Source organism: Dermacentor andersoni, unplaced genomic scaffold (assembly GCF_023375885.2).
Source record: "Dermacentor andersoni unplaced genomic scaffold, qqDerAnde1_hic_scaffold ctg00000044.1, whole genome shotgun sequence".
Classification (NCBI taxonomy): Eukaryota; Metazoa; Arthropoda; class Arachnida; order Ixodida; family Ixodidae; genus Dermacentor; species Dermacentor andersoni.
This window is the reverse complement of record NW_027314758.1, coordinates 900,252-917,058: the sequence shown is the minus strand read 5'-3', so window position 1 is coordinate 917,058 and position 16,807 is coordinate 900,252. Positions and strand designations below refer to the sequence as shown.

The following is a 16,807-nucleotide window of genomic DNA, read 5'->3' as shown; positions in this document are numbered from 1 at the left end:
GCAGCATCGGTCGGTGCGGTGAACCGCAGCCCTGTTCGAACAGCCCAATTAAACGCTCACCTCGTTTATAGGAGGTCGCTTTTGTCTGCTTTCAAAGAGAATATCATTGGCTTTCTTGAGGGGTTTATTTTTATGCAACGGGCCGACGAAAGGCGAGGAGCGGGCAGAGTTGAGAGGGTGTGACCGAACTAGGGCAGTGAAAGTACAGATGACCGGCTTAACATTCTGATGGTGTCTCTCGGTGGTGTAATCTTCCTTCGTGTAATTGTCTGATACTTTGCTATCACTAATACTGCTTCGCCTTTCCGGCAAAACGTTTGCTTTTAATTTTTTTTTAACTGTGAGACCGAGTATAAGCGCTGCTGCGCATGACTGCTATTGATTCTGATTTCGAGTGAATTCGGTTTGGCCTCATTTCGGTTAATGAGTAAATTATACCTATTTATGGCCTCTGCATGCAAGTGGCGCTGTTTCCATCCCTAATAATTGTTGTAAATTATTAGAAGAGTTTTCTTTTTATGAGCCGTTAGCACTGCCTAAAGGAAAGAGACGTAATACTGAGGCACATATAATTCAGGTGCATTTCACACGCCATTGATGAATGACTCTGGCGAATTGGTCACTAAAGTCTGAAGGTTTCCTTTTTTTTCAGGTTCAACAAAGCACGTAAATCAATTTGAAGCGAGGTGAACATACAGTAACATATCCACTCTCTAGGTATAGGCTATCCATAGCATTCGAAATAATTGTTAGTTGGCAAGCTCTTTCTCTCTAAAAATAAAATACACTTTGTACTGCGTATATATTTACATATATTGTGCCTGTGCATGATATTCACAGTGGAAATATAAAAAAGAATGTTTAAGTGAAAAAATATGGTTGAGGTAACTGCCATGGGTACTTTAATGCACCTGTCCTCCTATCGTCAGGATCAGCAGAAATGAAGCGAAAACATGAATTAAAGGCCGTGGGCATCCGCGACAACAGTGATGCAGTAAGCTTTCAGGCACAATATAATTCTAAGAGAAAAGCTAGAGGCAACTCAAAAGAAACCTCAAGGGATGTGGGTAACAGAACTCTAGTAATGACACTTTCGGGGGGGGGGGGGGGGCAGGAGGGGTAGGCTTCGGCATCGCCAAGAGGAGCTCTGTACCTCCCCCCGCCCCATCTAAAATCTCTTGAGGGGACTCGGGCCCCAGAGGCCTCCCCTCCTTCTAAGTCGGCGCCTAAACTACTTGCCTTCAGGGAGGCCAAGGTCCTGCTCAAGGTAATAGTTGGATTATTATGCACCAAGCATGGCAAACTTAAAAGAGAATAATGGAACCTTAGCCCCCCCCCAAAAAAAAGAATACTGGCTACGGGCCCGATGTAAGGTACCTCAACAACGTACATGTGCTTGCACGCTTCCATCAGGCATTACTGAACTTTTTAAAAACTACGGGCCTGGATCGCAGACTTTGAGCATGCCAAATTGCTTGTGATATGTTCTACATCTTCCTTCTATCGTCATCGTCACCCATCATGAAACTCTTCCCTCTTTCTTTCCCTCTTCCCCTTCCCCCAATGCCGAGTAGCTGGCTAGAGGAATATACCTCAGGCCGACCTCTCAGCATTTCGTATCATTAAACTTCTCTCTCTCTTTCTCTCCATCGTGGCGGGAGGGTCTCTGTGTGCGCTGAGCGCGGGAGCTCGCACATTCATTGCGAGCCAAGACTGGCGCTAACGTTCCACACGTACGACGGGACCGACAGTTTGCAAGAAGGGAGCCTTTCATCGTGCAGCACATTGTGGCATTTCACTCGCTGATATTGAGACCAAAATAATGTCAAATTTTCGACTGGGCAAAATCTCTCAACCTCGACTGTGCAACTTGCATTTGACAGGAATGCAGCAACCTAGGCTGGTTTACCCGCGTCTGCTCGAGGAGCGATCAGCTGACGGACGAATGGTGCTGCACTTGCACGATCAACTGACGCTGAATCTTAGAAAGGCGTCGGTGGCAGCCCGCAACTTCCGCGTCCTGGAACACGAAGATGGACGCGAAGTCACACATATTGTAAGTGCTTTCATTATGAATTCATAAAGCGCGACTACTAAGAATAATGGCAAAACTGCGCCTCAATGCGTTCTTGTTATAGCATGCTAAGTTCATTGAAAAGAAAAAAGCCGTATGCCCCCATGCATATGCTCTGTATGCATAACAACACATGATTATACTGGTCATTTTATGGAAAACCTGTATGTCCCCATGTAAGCCAATATATCTACATATGATTATCGTACAGGGTATGTTGTTGTAGGAAATGTAAGCAAATGAAGGACAGGTCGCACGGGCTTGAACCCTATAGCACTAAAACAAACTGCATGCCAATAAAAAAAAAACAATTCTTATAGTGCTCTTAATATTAGGAAAGCTAGACTCGCTCTTCAATGAGGTTCTGCACACCGAAATGAGCCGAGAAGAATACTCGAATGCCCCGACGTGGAACCACATCGACTTTGGCAACAGTGAGAGTGAGACCATAATACAAAGTCAATGTACTCACAGTCACACTAAAGGTCTCTGTGACAGCAATACAACAACCAGCACCATTTGTCTAAACGAAATACTATTATTATGTTTCAACCTCTCGCTTCAAGTAGGGCACGGTTTAGGTTGCCCCGCTAATGCTTTTCAGTGTTTCACATTTTTGTCAATAAGTAATCTTACTTACGTCAGTGTTTAGAACTTCCCAAAGGTTCTTTCTTTGGCGTTCTATCGGCATACTTTTCAAAGAAAAGTCATAATTTCTACAGTAAAAAAATTCTGTTAAAACCAACGTTGGGTTGATATCTTTGTAGGCGATATTCTTGTAAGCGATAACTTTATAAGCGTCCCTCAGCATATCATCCCAGTTCAAAAACACAACAGGAAATTTTCACAGTCTGTCGTATTTTGGGGCGTTGTTTCTGTAGTTCTGTTGTCTGTAGTGTGACGTCCTGTAGTAGAAAGTTCTGTAGTTCTTGATCAATATTTAATTAAAAATTGACAGAGACCTCCTTAAGGCTATGTAAATTTGTTAGTACAAAAAAGAAAAATATAAAAGTAAAAACAAAAAAACGCCTCCACCTAGGCTTCGAACTTGCGACCTCACGATTCCGAGCCCGGCATCTTACCGCTGCACCACCCCCGACATGCTTTTTCAGAGTACATTTTGGCCATGTGAATAGTACGACGTGCTGATGCGCTGATGTTTACATTTGCATTTTAAGAGCCAAGATCCGCTATCACTCCACCGCGTCAAGTGCCGCATCTCTAGAAGAGCAAGAGTGTTCGTACCATCGACAGGTACATCGCGGAGGGCTAGAACATCGATTTTGATGTACGATATCCATATCAAATAAGAAATTCAGAAATAGACAACGTTGACTTTTAGGGTTATTACTGCTAGTTTCGACAGTTGTCTCTTGTTCTTTACACTTTTGAGCGCGCATATAATTCGTGTGTTCAATGCAAAATAGCTACATAAACATTCGTGGATGAGAGTTCTTTCTGACAGCATACTAGCTTATCACGGCAGCACTGTACCAGAATAATGAGACCCGAGCGAGACAGCTTTTCATGCAACTTTGTGGAACAACCCAAATCTTCTTTTCCGCTTCGCATAAGCTTGTGAAATATTCCTGGGAAATTAACTAATGTGTCAGTGTAACAGCACATGTAAGTCCACAGGCCTGTGTGCCACATCTTACCAAAAACAAAAAACAAAACGGATACGCAGCCATTCCCGCAGATGGTATAATTTTGATCAGCGGCCGATTTTGAGGAGGCCGGTAGGGCGTTGCTGGTGCCGCGTCGTCACGGCACAATTATAACTATTCGCCACGTCGACTTTAATACCGGTGTCGGTGCCATCAGCATTGCCGGCTTCAGAGAAGCGCGATTGAATACCGCGCAAGAGAAAAGTACAATGTACACCACCGATGCGAAACTAACATACAATTTTAAAGGGCCGCGACGGAAAGCGCTTCTGTTGCGACTTCGGAACTCTTGGCCGTCGCGACCGAATGTTTCTGCTGCGACGTCAGAATTGGTGTCGTAACGCCGGAGTCGCTGTCAGGATATGAAGCTGTTGTTCCGACTTCAGAACTCTTATTGTCGCGACAGAACGTTTCTGTTGCGACTTCATAACTATTGGCCTTCGCGACAGAATGCTTCTGTTGCGACATCAGAATTTCTGTCGTAACGTCAAAATGTCTCTCAATTAGGAAATGTCAAGAACTTCTGTCGTACAACAGAATTTCTGTAGTTGCGACAGGAATTCTTCTTGTCTTTTTCAACTGGGCACTACAGAAGCTTGTCGCATCGCACAATTTCAGTGCACTTCTGTTGTCATCATTGGGTACATGTTGCGACGATAGGTTTCCGTTGTGGAACATTTTTCTGTAGTGCAACAGAAGTTGGTCGCATTACTTCAGGAACACTTCTGTTGTGACAATTGGGGGCCTGTTGCCACAATAGGCTTCTGTAGTATTTCAACAGCTCTCTGTAGCACTGCAGAAGTTTTTTGGGTTACTTCAGGAACATTTCTGGCAGGACAACAGGGTGCCTGTAGTGATGACAAATTTTTCTGTAGTACTACAAAAATCTGTTGTAGAGCTTCAGCTTTCTGTTGTAACAACAGACATACGACAGAGTGTACTTCTGTAGCCACAACAAGAAATGTCTGTTGTACATCAGAAAAGCCTGTCGCTCCATCAGGAATCTGTAGTTACTACAGAAAAATCCTGTTGTACAACAGAAATTTCTGTAGTACTGAACACAACCTCTGTTGTCATTTTCAACTGGGATGTCATATAGTAATGCACACATGCACACATATATATTATACGTGTTACGTATTTAGATACGTACATGTTTATTGTATTTAGCAAAAGTTTTAATTAAATATCCGTGCCTTGTTATCCTTTTCTTCTCTTCCATCTGATTTATTTTTGTTACCTCTTCAATCCGATCCTGGTAATAGTGCCGTTCTTGTTCACTTCATCGCAGATTTGCGAAGCCTATTTTGTTTATCAATGATGCCTATTTCATGCTATCTATAAACTGGTCGTGTTTGGTTGGGCTGGATGAGTTTAATGAATGAATTGTAGTGGGACATGCCCTTTCTGCAGCCACATACTGAGTGGCTAAACCAAAGAAAATAAAGTAAATAAGAATCCGTTAAATATAATTCACTATTACTTTGTGTGCTTTATAGATGCCTGTGAGCCGATATCATATGTTGAGGTTTTATGCAAGAAATTGTTGTTTGTTCCACAGAACAGACGTGGTCATACTTGGTCTGCCCCATGCAAGGGTTGTAGTATAGGCCCGTTCACTGGTACTTTCATTCGGGTCATAGCAGCGCCTGGTGACACCCAGTTTCCCAGACTGGCAATAAACGGCCAGAAATTGACAAATTGCGAAGTGGAGAAAGTGCCAAATAAAGCTGTTGTTTCAAAATATTGTAGAGTGTTCTACCGAGAAATGGCGCAACGAGCATTACCATACGAAGTTTAGAATTGTTATGAACAATGCGTTGTAATTCTGGCATAATATTGTGACAACCATCCCAGCAATTGATCGACTGAGCTTGGAAAAAATTTGTGTCACCGACACACTATAAGTCTGTCTCTTCTTTCTTTTTTCATTTAACAATACAGTTGGCATAGCAATATCTTTTCGGATGTACATCGTGATCAGAATTTCCGCAAAGCTCACAGAGGTTTTGTTGGTGTTGTGTACTACATCTGGGCTGCTTAGGATTGCTCATATAAGTACGTTGGAATTCATAAAAAGCAATGTTCAGCTACCATCCACCACCATTTCCACAGTTCAACGGAAAAGACATCGAACAAAATCTCCACGAAGATGAAAAGCAGTTCGCCACAGTGCACGTCACAAGTAGAGACAGCGGTGTCGAAGTTGTGAGTTCTACTTCTTTTTCTTCGAATACAAACATGCACGTGTCCTCTTTTGGTGTTCCTAGGGGTGGGCAGCGCAACCCGGACGAAAAACAAAAGGATGTACGCGATACGAGCGCAGACTAACAACTGGTTTATTTTTTCAAACAAATGACTAAAATATATAGAAAAATGTAAGCACGTGTAAAGTGACGCTTACGAGGGTGAAAGGGTGCTAGCCTATCTCGCCATTCAGAAACTCACTTTATTTATCTTGCAGAGTGATAGAAGTCTGGCTGACCCTAAGAACATGTTCCATCGCCAACTCGCCCAGCTTGCCGTATTAATTCTTTGGTGTTTACGTTTCACTTTCTCGCTTCTTCGACAGTAAATGATATCAACTAGCGAGCAACCATGAGTTTTTACAGAACAGCGGCACAAAAATAAATCAGCTTAACAGGCTCACTATTGGGTAAAATTGTGACAGTGAAAGTTTATGTTGCCAATGCAACTAGTGAAACATGTTGCCAATGCAACTGGCATAACCCAACAAAGTTTTATTTTGGCTACATTGGCTGTATACTTATATACTTGGTTATAAATTGGTTAATAGAGTAATCTTAATAAAACTGCAGGGCTGTTAATATTCTAATTATATTTTCAGAAGATTTAATATAGCACTTACCCAGACGTGTTTACCTGGTGGTTAGCGTATATGACATAAGCTTTATATCACGTCGCTAACGAGATTTTTCTACGGGCCGATGGCGGCTCACAATCTCGGAGGCTATGCCGAGGAGTCATGCGTCACCTCCGGTGAGCAGTATGGCGACGTTCTATTTCTCAGTTTAAGTACGGTGCGTTTAGGTATAAAAAACGTCAACTTTTGTCAGCTTCTATCATATTTCAAATGTGAAACTTGGCACGACATCTGCGGTACACTTACATATATGAAACTAGGTTTTTCTTACGTGGCCAAAAATTTCGTTGCACTTGAACTTTAAATGGTACACAATGACTAGACAAGCACTCCACGGACATTCGCAATTCGGCCAAGTACTAATATTCCTAGTGTCTAAGTAAAAGTTCAGCGCGACAAATGTCAGAAGCCAGTTGTCAAGAAAAGTTAGAACATGAAAGCCTTTTTGAAACAAGCCAGGAAACTAAAGCTTTCTTTCTTTAGCCACAAATCATGCGTGTGGCTGATTTTGAGGAAAATAACTTAATTATATCGCTCAAGTAGAGGTAAAGCACACTGCGGCTCGGTACTCCTCGCTGTCACAGCGCGCTCGCACCCGCTTCTGGGTGACGTAACAAAAGGTCACCTTGAGGGGTGTGGCTTTGCGATCCCTGGAGCATCCCAGTTTCGCGTTGGCGCGCTCTGATGGCCGAAATTTCTCGTGCCGCCTCTCCGCGGGTATTCCCATTTTTTCCAGATGCAAAAATTGATATGACTTGTAGGGAGAGCCCTCTTACATTTCCCAATTACGACGAGCCCGCTGAAACTCGAAATTTACTAGTTACTAAACGATTCTTTAATTAGCGACTTATCGCGTATCCCCGGTCACCCTATGGTCACCACGAGTGACACCACGCCTCCGAAAAATAAGCGTCCTTTTTATTTGAAAAGGGTGCGGAAACGGGTGTTTCCTCGCCTTCCCTCTTCCAAGTCCGACTTACCGACCTAACCCCGACCTACCACCAAAACGGCCGAAAGAGCCAAAGAAAGCTATTCGCTTTAAAACTGTATCTCAACATGTTAGTATTAGCAAAAAAAAATGTATGTGGTTCACAGCAAGGGAACTACGACTGCAATTTTCTTTAGCAAGTGTGTCGTGACTGCAGCCGCGAAAGCCAGACACGCGTGTCGTGTATGACTTTACGTCCTGCGAATATACTGGATTTCACCTCGTTCCCAAGTGAACGCTACTGTGTGTCCTAGCTCAAGTGAAATTGCTGAAAGATTTCGTCCGTGAAGCCAGCATTTTCGCAAGGATATGGTTCTACCAGTTTTTCTTTAACCATTTCGCATAACACATGCCTGCGTTACATCAACTTCTCTATAATAAACGTTTTCCATTCCAGCCCATTGTTATGATGATTGATGTCGCGCAACTGGAAAACCACACGGGAAGGCTTTGAATGCACATACCCTTTATGGGATATATTGTAATAGTAATAACCTAGATCAACATGCTGTCGAGAAATAAGACAGCTAATTCAGACGGCGCAATCTTATTTCAATGACACGTAACACAAGTCTATATTACGTGTTGCACATTGCAGGAAGGTGTGGTCGGGCCGTACCACATGATCGAGCCGGTGCCTGAAATGGAGAGATCTGACCAAGGCCTCATTCCACACATGATACACGAAATTGAGAAGAAGGAAATGCTCGACATTGAGAAGGCACCGAGTGGGAAAGGTAGCTAAGCAAGTGAATTATCTCGTCAGCGCGTTTTATAAGCAAACAGAAGGAGCGACTGCTGGGGTAGTTGACCCATAATATCAGGGAGCCTGTTCTAAAAGCTAAGAAGAAAGACGCCAAGTGGGCACATTTGGTGACCCATATCGCTGTAGGTCTGCGAGTGATGCGTTTCGATTGGCTTTGGAAGCTTTTCTTTTATTATTAACAAACATTCCATTATGTCTGTAAACAAGGTGTTAACTGCGGTGCACAAGGCCGGGCTTGGGTTTTTGAGTACTTGTGTCTGGCAAATGCGGTAGGTCTTTATGATACGCCTTCGCGCTTCCATATAAGAACTGTTGGGACGCATTTGCTCGAACGAGCTTATAAATGGGCGGTATGCTCACAAAACACAGTTGGTAATAGCACTCGTCCTCCTCTTTTTTCTGTGTCTGTGTCCAAATGTTTTACGCTAAATTTTCCAGTTATATGCTATAAGCGAGATTCCCCTGCACTGTGCATGATAAAAAAATCATGTTGCGAAAGCTTAGAGAGATGCACTGATAGGCTATTGATGTGTAATAAAAAATTGTTTAGATAAAATAGGACGAAACAAGAAGCATACTGGACAAGGCGCTACTCTGAAGTGCCAGGATTACGTCACTCCTATACTTATAGGAAAACAGACATAAGGAGCATTCGCGGAAAAGGCATCACGGTAGACAAATCGAGAAAGAAATGTCATACAAAAGACTCTGCAAAAACTAAGTTCAGTGCTGTAGAAGCCAACCTTGTAAATGATCTTGTAAAAGCGCTTCTGATAGTTCTGGGGCAAAGGTATCACGGCTGCTTTTTGATATCACCGTGTCTGTGAGATGAAATTCACAGTGCACATATTCCAGTGTCGCGCTAAATGCGAGTCGGTCCCTGTCGGTGAAGACCGCTACGGAAGCTTGATAATAGCGGCTCAGTTGCTTTGACCGGATTCGGAGGAATGAAACCCTTAGAAACCGGGGAGGGGGCGGAGGGGGGGGGGGGGAACACACGCTAAAGCTTTTTTCCCACCAGCGGATGCTACGCCGGCTAATCAAAACCCCTTGTCGAGTGCTAAGTTTAGGGCCTGATATTATTGCTAAATTTCCCTGCCACTAAACTGTCCATAGCACGTGCTTAATAATTTTGTTGTAATGTTTGTTAGTGAAATTCTTACATAGTTTTTTTTCTCAATTTTTTTTACAGATGCGTGGACCGTGAACGAGAGGAGTTACGGCACTCAAAGTGTTCCCGTAGTAGTTACGATAGAACTTTTCGTAGTTTCCGATAGCCTACACCACCATCACTTCGCCACTACGCTTAAGTTAATATATTACCTCTGCGTGATGATCAACTCTGTGAGTACTAGTCAGTCTACATTCAGAACTTCTTTCACTTACGCAGCACCTATCAGAAATTTTCCGCGCCCCAGTAAATTTTCTAGCAAGTTACCTTGGATGTTGAATTTCTTAATGTGACCACCTTAACATGTCATGCGAAAAAAGAAACCAATGCGTTACAATGTTCTATTACTATTCATTTAGCTACCACTTGAAACTTTGAAAGTCAACACGCAATCAAAGAACACTTGCTCCAATGCTCAGCATCAGAAGTAAAATGAAGTCTTGAGGGACATTGCCACGACAGTGAAGCGTAGGGGTATAGCTTTGCGAATAAATATTCCAAAGACTAAGGTAATATCCAGGAGCATGTCAAGGAAGCGGGAGTGCGGATTTGAAAGTCAGCACTTCGAACCTTTGCAAGTGCACACTTATTTGCACAAAGCGCCAAAGAGTTTCAGATCACCAGAAAAAAATATCAAGAAGAATAAAATGGGTTGGAGCATAAACAGGTAAGCGTTCCTAAGTCATTTACACCGACTTATCGTTATCTTTTAAAAAAATCAGTTACAATCCCTGCTATCACAGCTAACATATAGGAGCTCAACATTTATTTTAGCTAGAATTTCGGAACAGCAGGCTTTTCGTTAGCCACTCTTCCCATACTGCAGGATTTACTAAACAACAACAAAGGAAAGAAATTAGAGAAGAAATTAAGGATGGCGCGTTGAGCGATGGAGCAAATATATTAGGTGCAACATAAGGACACTGGGATAGAGCGGTGTTGATTAGAGTACAGACGGATGCTGATGGTATCGTATTTGGGCCGGGCCTGTAATGCGTAGAAAAGATAACCGGTGGTCGTTAAGATAACGGAATGGGCCAAAGAAAACGAAACGCAGCCGAGGACGGCAGGAAATTAGATCACCTGATCATATTAACAAATTTGCAGTAAATTCCAAACATTATTTAAAATCGAAAATAAGCTTTGCAACTGTGCCTCTCCACAACGACCAGATATATCACAATTGTAAAGAAAAGAACTCGATAGCGGTATTAAAAGAAACACAACTGCCATGTTAATCGACAGCGTATATGCGCAGACCTCTTCGTTTTCGTGGGTACCGCGAGATGGTCGAACCGCCACATACATACATACATACATACATACATACATACATACATACATACATACATACATACATACATACATACATACATACATGATGCTGTTTAAGAAAACTACATTTTTCCTCGCTGATTTATAAGGTTTCAAACTGCAAAATGTACAAAATGTACAGAAAGATATAAAAAACTATATAAATATATATATATATATATATATATATATATATATATATATATATATATATATATATATATATATATATATATATTTCAGAAGACTTCTCGCCACAGGTCCGCGATATCAGCAAGAAGCTCTGAGAAGCATCCTGCTCTCATAGGGATAGTGGCTCATCTGTCCAAATTCGATTTGATCATCTATTTATTGAAAGGGTTACGATAAGATTGGGATAGCACATCCAATCTGCTGGCTCACCTGATCCCGCCTAAACACTTGCTAGGGCCAAATCCTTTTGACTTCACGGTACGGGCAATAAACTTGCCATTTTAAACGTTAATGCAAGAAGCCTTGGCATCAATTTCTCTAAATTTCTTACCTTCGTCCCGTCTTACTCGCCACATACAATCGGTGTTACTGAGAACTGGTTACATGATGATGTGCATAATTCTGAGGTAACCTCCCCCCCCCATGGTTTCAAAGTGGCTCGGCATGACAGAAAATTCGGGAGATGTGGTGGTGTTGGTATATTTCTTCAATCTCACCTTCACTTTTCTGTACTCCTTGCCCCAGCTGACACTGAGTCTTCGTGGTGTAAAGTTCAACTCAAAAATATGTCTTTAATTATAGGAGTCGTTTACCGCCCGCCTGGTTCTAATATTGAGCATTTACACAATGTATGTGAATTTTTGCATATTTATAATACTCCTTCATTCAACGTTATCTGCATGGGCGATTTTAATGCTCCTGGTGTTGATTGGTCTTCTATAAAAGTAAACGGACACTTAGTAGCTATTGGGCGGGAGTTGGACCACATTTCATTGTCCTGTGGCCTGCAGCAGATCGTTCAGGATTTCACTCGGCAAACTTCCGTCCTTGATCTTGTCTTTCTTACTTCATCTCTTTTTAATGGCGGTTACGAATGTGATGTTATTGATGGAATATCTGACCACTGTGCTGTGTTAATTTCCGTTCGTGGCATCGTCCTTAAATCCGGCTATATCTACCGCACATTTCCTGACTTTAACCGCGCTGATGATTTAGCAATAACAGACGCCCTATGCGATTCTTTTCGTGAGCTTGAACTATTAAGTACCCCTAGTGATACGAATACTTTGACAAGTTTCTTCAAAACTCTTCCCCGTAAGTGTCTCAACCTTTTTATTCCTTTAAAAACAAAGAAAACAAACACTGAAATTCCTTGGATGGCTAGGGAGCTTTTGCATTTATCACGTCGTGTGGCCAGTTACTTCGATCGAAACGCTCTAGTGACTCAACATTATTATCATCATCAGCAGCAGCAGCCTATTTTATGTCCACTGCACGACGAAGGCCTCTCCCTGAGATCTCCAATTACCCCTCTCCTGCGCCAACCAATTCCAACTAGCACCCGCAAATTTCCTAATTTCGTCGCACCACCTAGTCTTCTGCCGTTCTCGATTGCGTTTTCCTTCTCTTGGTACCCATTCTGTCACCCTAATGGTCCAACGGTTATCTAATCTGCGCATTACATGACTTGCCCAGCGCCATTTTTTTCTCTTTTAATGTCTATTGGAATATCGTCTATACCCGTTTGCTCTCTGGTCCAAACCGCTCTCTTTCTGTCTCTAAAAGTTATGCCTAGCATTCTTCGTTCCATCGCTCTTTGCGCGGTCCTTAACTTGTTCTCAAGCTTCTTTGTCAGTCTCGAAGTCTCTGCACCATATGTCAGCACGGTAAAATGCACTGAGTGTATACCTTCCTTTTCAATGATAACGGTAAGCTCCCAGTCAGGAGCTCACGATTTCTGCCGTATGCGATCCAACCCATTTTTATTCTTCTGTGAATTTCCTTCTCATGGTCAGGGTTGCCTGTGATTAGTTGACCAAGGTAAACGTACTCCTTCACAGACTCTAGAGGCTGACTTGCGATCTTGAACTCTTGTTCTCTTGCCCGGTTATTTATCATTATCTTTTTCTACATATTAATCTTCAACCCCACTCTTACACTTTCCCTGCTAAGGTCCTCAATCATTTGTTGTAACTTGTCCGCAGTGTTCCTGAATAGAACAATGTCATCGGCAAACCGAAGGCTGCTGAGGTATTCGCCGTCAATCCTTACTACTAAGCCTTCCCAGTTTAATAACTTGAATACTTCTTCCAAGCCCGCAGTGAATCGTATTGGAGAGATTGTGTCTCCTTGTCTGACCCTTCTCTTTATAGATATCTTCCTACTTTTCTTGTGTAGAATTAATCTGGCTGTGGAATCTCTGTAGATATTTTCCAGGGTATTAACGTAAGTGGTCTGTACTCTTTGATTACGGAATGCCTCTATAACTGCTGGTATCTCTACTGAATCAAATGCTTTTTCGTAATCTATGAAGGCCCTATATAGAGAGGCTTATTATACTCTGCGGATTTCTCGATAACCTGATTAATGACATGGATGTGATACATTGTAGAGTATCCCTTCCTGAAGGCAGCCCGTTTCCTTGGTTGACTAAAAACCAGTATTCTATTGGAGATTGTTTTGGTAAATATTTTATATAATACTGGGAGTAAGGTAACGGGCCCATAATTTTTCAGTTCTTTAACGTCTGCCTTTTTGTGTATTAGTATAATGTTTCCATTCTTCCAGTTTTTTGTGACCGTTGCGGTCGATAAACAGGTCGCATAGAAAGCCGTCAGTTTTCCTAGCATTATGTCTCCTCCATCTCTGATTAAACCGACTGTTATTCCATCCTCTCCTGCCGCTTTTCCCAGTTTCATGCCTTGCAAGGCCTTTCTGACCTCAGCTCTAGTTATAGGAGGAGTTTCTGTATACTATTCATTATTGTTTCGAATAGAGTTCTCCTGAGTCCTCTGGGTAGTGTACAGGTCAGTATATAATTCTTCCGCTGCTTTTATTATACCTTCGAGATTGCAGATGATTTTACCCTGCTTATCTTTCAGTGCATACATCTTGGTTTGTTCTATGCCAAGTTTCCTTCTCAACAAAACTCATGCAATTCCATAGCGCTAAAAAGTAACTCTGTTATAAAATGGTTGCTGCAAAAGAGTTTTATTACAAGGTAACCTTGCGGAACTTAATTCTGGCAATTTTGGAGAGCTATCCTACCACCTAGGTATTCCTCGTACACGTTATAAATTAACAATGTTGCAGTTTCTGATTCGCAGACAAGAGCTTCTTCTTTTGACACCTACTTCCACTCTGTCTGTACGACTGATAACTCTGTAGCCCCTGTTTTTGACTCCGAACCATACCTTCCGATCGACGATATACCACCGTCTACTGAGGGTGTACTTAACTTAATCCTAAACTTAGGCACCAAGAAGTTCTGTGGTCCCGATTGTTTTTCTCGCTCGGTACTCTCTTTCGTGCAGCAGATATCTAACAATTATCTTTAGAAAATCTCTCTCAACCACCACCGTTCCTCCCTCGGGGAAACTTGCTTCAATTTTGCCCTTATTTAGGTCGGGTAACGTTCAATTGTTATCTAACTACAGGCCATTCTCCTTAACATCACAGTCATTTAAATTACTCGAACACATTATCTTTAAACATATTATGGAATTTCTTGAAACTGACAAAATTTTATGCCCTTTTCAGCATGGTTTTAGACGGGGCCTTAGCATTATAACACAACTGACAGCATGCCTTCATGACAGCAGCAGCTCTTTAGACATAGGTGACCAGATTGATGCTGTTTTTATGGACTTAGCAAATGCCTTCGACACTGTCTCACACCTTAAACTTACGCAAAAGCTGTTCGCTATACTAAAAATGCATCTTTGGTTGACTGCATATCGGACTTTCTTTCCCACCGTTCGCAATATGTATGTTTCAACTCTACTAACTCACCTTTGATGCCTGTTTCATCAGGGGTTCTCCAAGGCTCAATACTGGGTCCTCTTTTATTCCCGCTTTATATTATTGATCTCGCCTACACACCTCAGTTAAAATACACCTTTTTGCAGATGATTGCGTTTTATATCACATAAATTAATGTCCTACTGATCATGTTGTCCATAACAATTATTTTGCTGACTTCTGTAACTGGTCCAAAGCATGGCAAATGAATATCAACTTTTCCAAAACTGTCTCCTTGTCTTTTACACGACGCTCATGCCTTTTCTTCTTTGCCTATGCCTTTAAGAATATTACTCTAAATAGGGTAATCGAATTCAAATATTTAGGTATGTTGCTATCACACGATTTGTCATGGTCGAAACATATTGATGTCACCTGTAACAACGCCCTTCAAGGACTAGGTTACTTACATCGTACGCTGCTTCTTTCTCCTTAAGAAACTGAACTTCTTACATATAACACCCTCGTTCGCCCCATCCTCGAATATGGCTGCGTTGTATGGAACCTATACAAACAATGTGACGTCAAAAAACTAGAATCAGAAATTTAAATTAATAAAGTTGTTCCATCTTTTAAAGAGATCGGGCAACCGAGCCAATCGTAGCTCATTAGGTGTACCCCCATTTCTCAATGTTTTGCGCCACTTGGCCCAGTCTCATCTCGTAGTTTCCCATTCCTTTAGCGCATGAAGCTTCTCAGATCCGCTATTAGGGGCAAATGTCTGCGAGTACACATTATGTCGAGATGACCCACCTAAGAACCATAACGCGTCATTAGAATTAGAACCATTTACTAGCGACCTCCACGTCTGAAAAGGAAAGCACGTTGTAAAGGCCGGAACTGAGCGGTGGTGTACGAAAAAAAAAACATTAGATATACTTCCAATATCTTAATTATTATGGTTACGCCATTTGTTTTACTCAAGCGATTTCACAGAATGATCACTTCATTACTGGATATATCAAGCGTTGTTTAGCAGTTTAACTCCCGAATGGACGTTTTGCATTCAAACACATCCCACCATTCCGCAGGTTAACATAAGGTATGCAGACACAAGCAATCCAAGGGTGAGGTTCCTATCTTAAAAGCTATGTTCTGTTATATTTTCTCCATTCTGTATAAACGTATATTAACGCGATAGCGTTAAGGAGCTCGTGTCGCCGAAAAGCCGGCGTCGGCAGAGCGAAAAATCCCGGAAGGCAATTCATAAATAAAAACAACTTGAAAGATGGGCTAGGTGGGAATCGAACCAGGGTCTCCGGGGTGTGGGACGCTACTGCTCAGCCATGAGTTCGATGGTTCTAAGCGGAACAAAAGCGCCTCTGGTGAATGCGGTGTTGCCTTAGAAACGTGCCGTAGGAAGTTTTACTGCGGTGTATATCGGTAATTATGAGCATGTAAATTACAGAAGTCTCAGTTAAACGAGTAGCGAAGTACGTTTCCGCTACATTTCTTCTGCGCTTGGCGCACACGCACAGCCATCTGGCGGCAAGCTCAGAAGACCCCCTCCTCGCAATCTACGGCGCTGCCCCGACAGGTGGCGCGCTATTCGCCCGCTTCTCCCCTTTGTCTCGTCAAGAGCATGCCGAGCGAATGAGTGGGCGGTGCGAACGGGGTGCGATAACGCTATCGCGTTCTACTCTTGAAGGCGAAGCTTAAGCGTCCTCCAATTTTTGTTGTTACAAGAAAACTGCGGTTGTGAACAAGGCACCCGTATTGGGCACCAAAACGTCAATCTGTGTTTTGAATTTTTCAGTTGGCGAGTGTACGTTTATTCAGCCAAGAGTTTTATATAAGTGTTTCGTTTCTCGTACATCTGTAACTTGCCAAGAAAGAGAGAGAGAAAGGCAAAGGAAAGACGAGGAGGTTAACCAGAGGATATCTGAGATTGGTTAACCTGTACCGGGGGAGGGAGAAAGGAGTGTAAAATTTGAGAGAAAAATAAGAACA

General features: G+C 42.4%; 1 protein-coding gene across 1 annotated transcript; it reads left to right on the top strand.

Annotated features, from left to right (window-relative positions):
- Nucleotides 1-1,885: 1,885 nt before the first annotated feature.
- LOC140214444 (uncharacterized) lies at nt 1,886-15,942 on the top strand. The gene is made up of 5 exons (XM_072285800.1): nt 1,886-2,056; nt 5,857-5,949; nt 8,212-8,350; nt 9,572-9,723; nt 15,889-15,942. Exons 1-5 carry the CDS (start codon nt 1,886-1,888, stop codon nt 15,940-15,942), a joined length of 609 nt encoding a protein of 202 aa, XP_072141901.1.
- Nucleotides 15,943-16,807: the final 865 nt, after the last annotated feature.

What these genes read in the sequence shown, in the direction of transcription:
- LOC140214444 (XM_072285800.1), top strand. Translation starts at nt 1,886, where the DNA reads ATGCAGCAACCTAGGCTGGTTTACCCGCGTCTGCTCGAGGAGCGATCA. An exon ending in GAGACAGCGGTGTCGAAGTT is followed by an intron (nt 5,950 to 8,211) that starts GTGAGTTCTACT and finishes TGCACATTGCAG; the next exon opens with GAAGGTGTGGTCGGGCCGTA. An exon ending in GAAGGCACCGAGTGGGAAAG is followed by an intron (nt 8,351 to 9,571) that starts GTAGCTAAGCAA and finishes TTTTTTTTACAG; the next exon opens with ATGCGTGGACCGTGAACGAG.